Source organism: Salvia hispanica, chromosome 2 (genome assembly GCF_029641045.1).
Source record: "Salvia hispanica isolate PSC_SH4W2 chromosome 2, Shi_PSC_v1, whole genome shotgun sequence".
Lineage (NCBI taxonomy): Eukaryota > Viridiplantae > Streptophyta > Magnoliopsida > Lamiales > Lamiaceae > Salvia > Salvia hispanica.
In genome coordinates this window covers 34,026,968-34,037,592 of record NC_142693.1, presented here as the reverse complement: position 1 = coordinate 34,037,592, position 10,625 = coordinate 34,026,968, and the positions used below count along the sequence as shown (strand labels likewise).

Sequence of the window (10,625 nt, the reverse complement as noted above, 5' to 3'; positions counted from 1 at the left end):
AAAAAATATATCTTTTAGATTATTGTTGGGAAATACTACCTTTATGATCTTTACACTGACAGCGAAAAAATATGGTAATGTGAGTAGTATTATAGGATAAAAATTAAACCAAAGTCTATAAAATTTTTTTGGACAATTTGCCCTAATATAATTTGCTATGACTATTAAAGTGGTAGGCATCAATGCATCATCACATGGATAAGTATCTAATGTTAAATCTTCTTAATATTCACTTCATTTACATGGAAAATCTAAATCAAAATACCATTGATTTTTTCATACATAAAATTAGTACTGGTAGTATCTTTCTTGAATTTACATATCAAGTTTCTAACATGCAATATAATGTCCAAAACTCCAAATACAAAAATTCAAATATTGGGCCTCAATAGAAAAATTTAATCTTGGCCCAAAACAAAACTCAAATTGGATTGGACTATTGGAGTACGCCAAGCTCAGGAGTGCTATTTTCTCCACCCACCGCCACCGCCACCGCCACCGCCACGGCCGCCCGAAGCCTCCCCTCTCAGTCTCTGACGGTAATAGCGAATAGAAATAGTAGGATTCGAACTCAATACCTTCATTAATCGAGCTGAATTCGAGGCACTTTCACATCATTGAAATTCAAACTAAACCCTTGAGGAAATTGTTTTGTCCATCCAAATTTCCATCTTAACTCAGATTAAAAAGTTAGTTTTGGAACCTTCCTTTATTATTTGAGCTTTTGGTTATAGCCCATTGCTATAGAACAAGAAAGAAAGAGAGAAGCGCCAACGATCAAAGAGAAACGAGACACAGAGTAAGAGAGGCAGAGTGAGATTCCCATCCCTAAACCTAAAATTCAAGTAGCTTACATCCTGTAGATTGAATATGAATGTTGTTCATTGAATATTGATGGTGGTGTGGTTATTGTTCTAGGTCATACATTGGGATTCATTTGATTCCGACCTGGATTGAGGCATGCTCATTCACAGGTGCTTAATTTGCTCTCTCCTTATTAACCACTACATGTTGCTTCAGTTAATTGAATTTGAGAAAATCTATGTTGATTAGCTTTGTGGATTTGTTTCTGCATCAGAACAGAGCCTCTGAATATGCTGAATCCAATCAGATACAAGTTACATTTATACGAGAAGATTCGAGCTTTAGCCCCGTCTTATTCGATTTGTGGATGGGGTGGTTTTACCTCAATTTCAAATCAAAATTTTGAGCAGAGTATTGCAGATAAAAATGTTGCAATTTTCTGGGATTTGGATAACAAGCCACCGAGATCATTTCCTGCGTATGATGCAGCACTTAGGATAAAGAAGGCTGCTCAACAATTTGGTTTTGTTAAATACATGATTGCTTATGCTAATAGTCATGCATTCAGCTATGTTCCTCCTGCGATTCGGGAACAAAGGAAAGAGAGGAAATCACTGAATCAGTTGGAAAACAAGGGCATTGTGATGCCGAAGGAGCCATATGTGTGCAAAGTCTGTGGGAGGAGATTTCACAACAATGAGAGGTTCATTAATCATTTCAGGCAGATTCATGAGCGCGAGCAGATGAAACGGTTGAATCAGATCGAGTCTGCAAGGGGGAAGAGGAGGCTGAATTTGGTGGCCAGGAATGCTGTCAAGATGGAGAAGTATAGGAATGCGGCTAGGGATATATTGACCCCAAAGGTCGGGTATGGTTTGGCGGATGAGCTGAAACGAGCTGGATTCTGGGTCAAGACGGTCTCAGACAAGCCACAGGCTGCTGATGTTGAGTTGAGGCACCGAATGGTGGATATGATGGACAGGAGGATGGTTGAATGCTTGGTTCTTGTGTCGGATGATTCAGATTTCGTGGAGGTGTTGAAGGAGGCAAGGATGAGGTGCTTGAAAACGGTGGTTGTTGGTGATATCAGCGATGGTGCTCTCAAGAGGACCGCGGATGCTGCTTTCTCGTGGCAGGAGATCATGATTGGGAAGGCGAAGAAAGAGGCGGTAGCAGTCGTTGGCAAGTGGAAGGACCGAAATGTTCTGCAGAAACTGGAGTGGACGTATGATCCTGAGAGAGACAAGAGAATGCATTTCCATGCTATTGAAAGCGGGGATTCGGATTCGGATATTGGTTGCTTCAGTTCTGATGAAGGTGAATCTCATTTAGGCAAGGAAAAGAATGGTGAGTGGTGGGAACTGGGACAAAATCAAAGGCCGCCAGAATGATCGATCGAGGTGAACTCAATTATGTTGAAGCTCGAGGAACGAGGATAATCCACGGCTGCTATCCGATGGGCAATAGCCTGCTAAATCTCACTTTCTGAGTTTGGGTGTGCATTGTGAGGCGGCAGCTCTAAAGACCAAATTTAGTGGAATTTTCGACTATTATGGGCCGGAGGTAGGATTTTTTTGTTTGACAGTTGTAATTGGAAGTAGTTTACTTGGAAATTTTTTGCTTTCGTTACACCAATAATATTATTTGATTAATAGAAAATGAATGAGATTATCATTAGGTACAAATATTTCTGGAATTTTTTGGCTTCAAGTTGTACTATATCCTAATTTTGTGATGATGGTAAAAGTAGCACATCAAACACCATAGGTCCACTACGATACTTTAACTTCTCTATAAATTTTCTGTTACTATAAAATTAGGTCCAATTACAATTACTATATATAGTTGTTCAAGACCCACAAATAATTCCGGTTAGGGGTCAGAATTTCTGTCGTTCTTGAATTTAATCATTTCTTGCTCACAACTTAAAATATTGTGATTTGGTGTTTCATTTTTTTGGTCTCATCCATGCACCGTATCTCATTAATAAATTTATTATTTCATTTGTATAACACTCCATTTCTTATAAAGTATAAAATTTATTATATAAATACATTATAAATAATTATTTGTATATATCTTACTTTTGATGCAATAAACTATTGATAATAAGTACAAATTAAGTTTAAATTAAGCATATAAAATTAAAATTAAAGCAAATTATGACAAATAATATGTGAAAAAATAAAAATGATACTACATGAGATGCAGAAAATGGGTTATTCTCTTCCGCAATTTAAATAGTTAGTAGAGACTAGTAGTAATTGTTTTCCACCCATTAAAAATGAACTACTGTATTACGTGGATATATATTGTGGTAGCAGCACTATAGCAGTGGGATTTTTTAATGGAAATCACACTCAAACATAAATTTGTGGATATTAATGGTTACAAGTCTTATGTCCAACATTTCAATGTGATATGTTACCCTTTGTTTGGTTCTTGCTTTTTCAGAATAAAAAGGTTAATTAGTGTGTATCATTATATCAAGAAAACAAATGCACTTAATCATTCCTAAATCCCCTTTTAGAAACATTTCATTTACAGGGATCATATATATTCATATAGTCATACAAGTGGATCAAGTTCAAATGGAGATCAACGATGTTAACATAATAAACAAAGTTATGTTAAAGTATACTAGTATGTGAAGTGTAATCGAATTCATATATCACTACAAGAAAAACTCACATGCATGATACTACATGACATAGATTATGTATTTATGTGTGTGTGACCTAAAAATGAGAGTGCACTTGGAGAATGATGCAAATAACTTGATCGAATACCTTGCTTTTTCCTATTAAATTAACAATAAAGATACACGAAGTTGTTATTAAACATAATTTGTATGTAACAATATAACAAAAAAAATTTGATAATAAAAGGCAAATGGCCCTTGGCGGAAGTGGGGAGTCGATGACTTATAGTGTTACACAAGTCAAATTTAATCTGATACTACTATCCATATATACAAGTGGAAACTAAAGGATTTATTTCATTTCATCAATTCATCTCAAAACCAAAAACACACACAGATATCGACTATGAAAAGGTTGATAGGTGAAGATGATGTTGAAGGCATATTTAGAATGGTGTGGTTAGTTTTGGCTTCAGCTTCAATGATGTCTCTCGTTGTATGGAAATGTGCACAAGGTGTTCAACAAAAAGAAGCCGACGTCGCAGATATCTACGGAGGGAGCGGTTGCGCCGCGGCATGTGGTGGTGGTTGCGGTGCATGATTCAATTATTTTGTGTTACTCGATATTTGGTGCTAGATTAATATGGCAATTTGCTTGAGTTTAGTATCACCATATTAACACAGTTTGGATCATGTTTATGATTTTGATCCATCTCTTAAACCTACCTAATCTTCTAGTACTGTTTTATTCATCTACAATTTCTTCTATCCCACTGCATGTTGATTGATTGTTTCTATATCTATTTCGTATTACATGTTGTTGGATTTTATTTCCTATAACATTCGTAAATTCAAAAGCAAAAGATACCCCACAATTTTACAGTGGCGGATTAATGAATTAATTTTGGAGGATTGAATGATTAAAACTTCTTTTCTTTACTTTAACATGGGATAAAATTGTCAATTTACGAAAAAAAGTTAATTAAAGATCTAATAGTGACAATTTTTTTCCAAAAACAAATTTGTAGATAGGGGCGACGATGTAGCGTTTTCTGTCGTCACTAAGTAAAAAATTAGGCTTGGTTATAATATTTCATAAATTGGATTTTGCTAGGCTCCAAAATCTAAATTAAGGTTAATGCATGTTATTTAGGAATAAGATTTATCTACAATTATCTTATGGAAATCGGATTTAATGAGTCTTATGTATGATTAATCTATCTGGAATGATATTTACATTAGTACTAAATAGACTTTATAATAAATACTACATAGTTGATTAAATATAACTAATATTTAATATTACTATTTGATTATATAATAAACAATGATTCAGTTTTAGTCAATTTAATTTAATAAAGGTGTACTAACTGTTAAGATATGACTGAAATATATGGATGGATTTCATTATACAAATTAATATACTTACTATTTACTAATATAAATACCGATGAAGTATTAATTTTAGGAAAGCACATGGGTGGAAATTAAATACTAGTATTAATTTAATTTTAGGGTTGTATGGAATCCATGAAATAAAAGCAACAAATAAAATGTAGTGAGTGTTAGCCGTTATGATATTGGATATGGTACCATGTTTATGCAAGAGTTACCATATCTTAAATATGGAGTTCAATATAAAGCTTGGCCATTACGCTAAAAACCTACAATTCTCTCTTCGATCATGGCTTCCGCTCTTCCTCTTCTGCCGCATCAAATCTTGATCAGCCAACAACACCAAAACATGGCTGCTGCTCTTCCCCACCAAACCCGAAACATGGCTGTTCTTCCCCACCAACTCTTCAACGCAACTCTCCAACAACAAATCATGCACCAACAACATCAACACGCGTTAGATATTGGTGATGATGATGATGTGGAAGTGTGCGCCGTGTGTATGGAGGATCTACATCGACGTGATCCGACGCTCGGGGTTCTCCGCTGCCGCCATGCTTTTCACGGCCACTGCATCGGCGAATGGCTCTTGCGGAACAACACTTGCCCTCTTTGTAGGGCTCTTGTGCTAGACTAGTTTGTTTCAATCAATTGTAAAGTTTTTGTTTTCTCGAATTCAGAATGAATTGTTTCAAACCGTTTTGGTTTGATTTTGTGATTATTTGTATTAATTCAAGATTATTGATGATAATGCACGAAACAATTTGCACAATTTCTCATCTATTTTATAGTGAATTTTGTATGTTGACGTTTGATGGTTGTTGCCCCTCCCATTTTTGACATAAATTTCACTTATCTAAAAATAAAATTAATAATTTTATGGATGAGGAGGACTACTATCATTCAACACCTATGACAAGTATTACAATAAACCGACATTGGATCAAAATTCCATGTAAAAAAAAAACACTGAATAAAAACATCTAACAAGGGATAAAATAGTAGTAATAAATATCCAAAAACGCACATTGAAAACTATGACAAACTTGTGAAAAAAAATGATGTACTATTATACACACGCCCATAAAAATAGACCATTTAAAAACGCTACAAGTATTAATATACAATTCGTAAAATACGAAAAAAGTGATTGAAGTATTATTAGTGAAGAATGAGATGAATGCCACTAGAAAAAGTGTACTAAAATAGAAATGGAGTATTATTTTATGGGACGGACCAAAGTAGCAAAAGATACGAAATCACAAAAAGATCGGCCCAGTATATATCTTTCCTTCATGAAAGTCGAGCTCGGTATGTGATGATTTGCACGAAGGTGGAGAACCTTGTCCCTAGGAATACAAATTTTGAACATATATACACAATTAAGATGATATGACCCTTTTGGTAGGAATCAAGTGATTTGCTACTTTTTAAAGAATGAAAAATGTATAGAAAAAAATCCTATTAAATTAACCAAGGATAAGATATTACACTCGAGAGAAGAAATTGAGTATGCTACATTCTCCTACTTTAGATGATATTACATGTTTGGGAGTACTTTGTTTTGATAGCTTTTCAGCTATTCTTTTGGCTTTTGGCTTGATTAGTTTAGAATCTATGCTTTCTTCTGATTTCTGAGTTGCAGAAAAAATTTCTGGCTTCTCAACCTCAGTCACTTCAGAAGCTTGTTCTACAGTAGACATGGCCTCATTCAGCTGCACTTCATCGTCTCTTTTCTGTTTCTTGAAGGGGTTGTTGGATGGGATGTTTAGAGTGGATCTAAGCGGCGCTGGTTCTTTTTGTGCGAACGCTTCGTTTCTGGAAGGGAAACCGAGCTTTTTGAGGGCTGATGTTTCACTTTCGTTCAGTACTTCCTCACTGATAACTGTCATTTGCTTCCCTTCTGATGAACTTTTCATTCCATCAAGTGGCATATCACCTATAAGGTCGATGAAGCAATCAGCAACATGGAGCTTGAAATATTCAAGACCGGAACACCATTTCTTCAATAAAACCAGAATGCAGAGTTGAATGCTTAAAAGGTGAGAACTACTGACCTCTAATTCTCTTTTTGACAGTTTTGTGGCACGAAACTACAGTGAAACATCCTTCTTGCATCGAGCCAGTAGCTTCTTCTTGAGTCGAGAGTTGGCTTGCAGAATCTGTGAAACTGAGACTGTGCTTATATCCGGATTGAGGAAAGTGGTTAAACGCCTCCATTGTACAAGGGTCCAGGTTACCTTCTGCAATCGCAACTGCTATGGAAGGGGACAAGTCTCTATCTCGAGTGAAGGAAAGAGAATAATAACCAGACTGCTGCATAACTAACTCAACTTTGAGAAAATGCAAAGGCTCATTATTCTGGCACAAAGAATCGAAAGATAAAAGGATACGGCCCCAAGAAATCGAGGTCCCCATTCTCACCCTGCAACAGCTCAGGCGTCAGAGGATTGAGAGGTTTGAGTTTCTTTGAAGCTGCATCATAACTGTCAAGAATGGTATACAAAGATGCATGAGTTATATGCTATCAGACAGCTCAGCAGAAAAGAATGTGGTGAGATGTGTTCTGTATCATACACTCGTGCATGTTGGAAGACGGCCAACGCTTGTCTGAAAGCTGTGGGATAATCTTCAGGCACTACTTTTCCCTTTTCAAGCTTCAACACTGACAGAACCTGCAAAAATTTCAAGCATTCATCAGTTTCATCATCATTTCTTTGAGTTTTCATATAATATGATTAAAATTAATTTAGCTATATGCCACAAACAGAGCCAACTCTCTGCTGTTGAATCTTCTAACATAGGTACAGAATTCACCAGTGCTACAATTTGTAAAATTTGATATGGTTTGGAGATCATGAACTGTTCGAGTGAGATTTTACTTACACGGTCTAAATTTCGATACTTGGCAACCAAGTTGTAAGCTTTGACAATTCCTATCCCAGGCACGGATGGAAGGAAATCACAACCAGCCAATATACACATACCTGAAAAATTTTGGGGGAAAAAACGGAACTATATTTAGTATTGAATGGATGCAAAAAGCAAAAGGCAAGCACAATTCTGCGAAGTCTGAAATACCTGTGAACAATTCTCGGTCGAAATTCATGAAGGATGGTTTACGACCAGCAACATTAAGAGCATTTTTTAGGATTATCTCTTCACCCTTGCCATATCGGTCCATCTTAAATACGACCTGCCCGTTCCATGGAAAAAGCGTGAGATCACAAAATAACAACAGACCTCAGAAATCAACAATTTGTTTCTGATATCAGCAAGTAACTTACAGCTGGGCAATTGTAAGCCAGCAAATCACTGTCCTCTGAAATGATTGCTACAATGCCACCTTTTTCAGTTTCAAGACTTGCAAGATATGCCAGTTGAGCATCTGCCTCATATGGAGCTACAACAAATTCAACATTCTCTGATCTTAAAATCTGAAAATTAACAATTTTTGGTAGTAACTAGTAAGTAAAGGTCTTGTTTGCATAGATAACTTTGAAAAACCTTTCTGCTAGCCACAGAGGTTAAAAAAGAAACAGAGAAACAAAGAAATTTTAAAACTATTCATTAATCAGAGTGCAGTATTTTGGCTGTTGCGTCCTAGATATTTTAAAATGCCTGTTTATTTCCACATTTTGGTAAAAAAATGGAAGCTCTCTGCATATGAAAGCGGTACCTGGATCAGTTGGTGTGCCATCTGAGGGGTTATGCTCACAGCTTTCTGCATATGAATTAAGTGATTTGAGAAAGGATCCTTTAATTTGCTACTAGTATAATTTAATATAAAAAGTAAGCTTCCACCTCATGTAGGCAAAAAAAAAGTTGTACAAGTCATATGTAAACTGATGAATGTTATATTATACAGAGACGAAAAATGTGGCGCTAAAGTTTTCCTGTGAAATATTAGCCGTATATCCCAGAAATCAAAATTATGTTTCAATGACTACATTCAAAGCTCAGCATTATATGCTGTTTGATTAAAGTATCCACATCAAGAACCCAAAAATGAGAGATTATTATGTCTCCATCAAGCTAGAAATCCACAAACACTAACAATAAATCCAACTTGCTGAACTTACCACAAGCTGCATGATCTAACATTTCTAAAGATTTAACCACCTCAATTAGTTCAGATGTAGACAGCATTGCAAGAACCATAATTTGCTCACCAACACCACTCATCCAAGAAGAATGTGAAAAAAATGCATTGCATCTAAAGTACCCCTCCCCCCACAAGTGATTTTAGAACCTGGAAAAGCTCGGAAGCTGCATCCGTATCACCCTCCTTCAACTTCTCCATAGCCAGATCTCGATTAGCCTTTCTCTTCCTGAATCGACGAATTCAAACGAGATAAATTCAAGTTGAGTTAAGTAAAGAAAATGGCAGAATCATGAGCAGATACATTAGACATGCCTATGCCTCCCATCTTCAGTGGCGGCCTTACAAGGGGTGCTGCCCCCATCGAAAACAACCACCGGAGTAATCTTGTAGTGTCGAAGCATGCTTATCCGATGCATAAAATACTGCAAGAACCGGTTTTTCTTATCCCCTTCCATGTCCAGGCATACCTCCATACTACATGAATACGCTACAAAATCCCCAAAACCTCATCACTAATGTACTCCATCCAAACCCTTAAATGAAAATGATTAAGCACATTAATTGAAAATAATGTAGAAACTGCAAAGCTACCTCCTTTGTGAAGCCACGAATATGCATCAATGCCCACCTAAATCATAAACCAAAAGTCAAAAAAAGAGTGATAATTTTATCAAAATGCAAAACTATCGATAAATGGATTGAGATGAAGCCAGACATTACCCGTTTCCCAGCATATTTCTTGATGTGGACGGATTCAACATAGGGCTTCATGAATTTCAGGAGGTTGTTTATGCCCATTTCTCGCTTTAGCGGGATTTATTTGTATGAAATGAATTTGTTGAATCAGCTTATCTGCTGAAGAATGGATCGGGGAAATGTTGAGTGTTGAGAAAAGAGGGATTTTGTGTTCACACGCAATAGGTCTGTGACGTTTTAAGTTAGAAGACCAATCACATTTAACCACGTGGTAGGATATGTTGATTCCTATTGGTCTGTCACGCGGGCGAGGCAATATCAAATAATGCAAACCGCGAAAAAAATTTAAAATTTGGCGGGTTGTATAATACCCGCGTTCAGTTGTGTCAGAACAATTTTTCATATCTTCTTGCCACAAATATTCACAATTTAAGTAAAAAAGATGTCCAAATCTATACTACAATTCACTTACTTTTGAATCCTTGTCACTCAATTATATTTTATCATTTTCATTCGTCCATCAATAAATATTTCATTTGTTCTTTTTACTATTTTTGGTAATAAATTCCACATTTCAATAATTTTATTTCACTCGATATAAAACTTATACTCCCTCCGTTCGCAAAATATTGTTCATATTTGACTTGACGCGGGTTTAAGAAATGTGAAGAAAAATTAGTGGAATGTATGTCTCACATTTATATATTAGTTTTATAATAGAATATGAGTGCAATGAGTTGGTGAAAAGTAGGGTGCATTTACCAAAAATGGAAAAAAAAAAAAAAAAAAAGAAAAAAAAAAGAGCAAAGTGGTCAACATTTCATGGATGTACCGAAATGGCAAAATTGGACAACATTTCATGAACGGAGGGAATATATAAAAGTAGGACTCACCTCCCAATAACATTTTCCACTTACTTTCTACTACATTTCTTAAAACTCGTCCTCGTGTCTTGTATTGGTGGACGGAGGGAGTAAAATACAG

The 10,625-nt window shown here is 35.9% G+C and overlaps 2 protein-coding genes across 4 annotated transcripts; one reads left to right on the top strand and one right to left on the bottom strand.

Moving 5' to 3' along the window:
* The first annotated feature begins 418 nt into the window (after positions 1 to 418).
* Positions 419 to 2,500, top strand: LOC125210702 (zinc finger (C2H2 type) family protein). Of its 3 annotated transcripts, XM_048110279.2 has the most exons (4): positions 419 to 539; positions 735 to 813; positions 919 to 974; positions 1,054 to 2,500. In XM_048110279.2, the coding sequence occupies exon 4, from the start codon at positions 1,095 to 1,097 to the stop codon at positions 2,193 to 2,195; it is 1,101 nt and encodes a 366-aa protein (XP_047966236.2). In that variant the 5' UTR covers positions 419 to 539; positions 735 to 813; positions 919 to 974; positions 1,054 to 1,094; the 3' UTR covers positions 2,196 to 2,500. The 3 variants fall into 3 exon arrangements, with proteins under 3 accessions (XP_047966236.2, XP_088920250.1, XP_088920249.1); XM_089064124.1 differs by having other exon boundaries at positions 422 to 813; positions 1,084 to 2,500; XM_089064123.1 differs by having other exon boundaries at positions 422 to 813; positions 1,079 to 2,500.
* Positions 2,501 to 6,289: 3,789 nt separating this feature from the next.
* LOC125202412 (5'-3' exonuclease family protein) lies at positions 6,290 to 9,861 on the bottom strand. The gene is made up of 12 exons (XM_089064438.1): positions 9,666 to 9,861; positions 9,537 to 9,573; positions 9,254 to 9,432; positions 9,093 to 9,167; positions 8,520 to 8,564; positions 8,128 to 8,277; positions 7,922 to 8,036; positions 7,727 to 7,827; positions 7,418 to 7,515; positions 7,234 to 7,326; positions 6,898 to 7,118; positions 6,290 to 6,779 (listed from the first exon to the last, which is right to left on the bottom strand). The coding sequence occupies exons 1-12, from the start codon at positions 9,741 to 9,743 to the stop codon at positions 6,328 to 6,330; spliced, it is 1,644 nt and encodes a 547-aa protein (XP_088920564.1). The 5' UTR covers positions 9,744 to 9,861; the 3' UTR covers positions 6,290 to 6,327.
* Between the last annotated feature and the right edge of the window lie 764 nt (positions 9,862 to 10,625).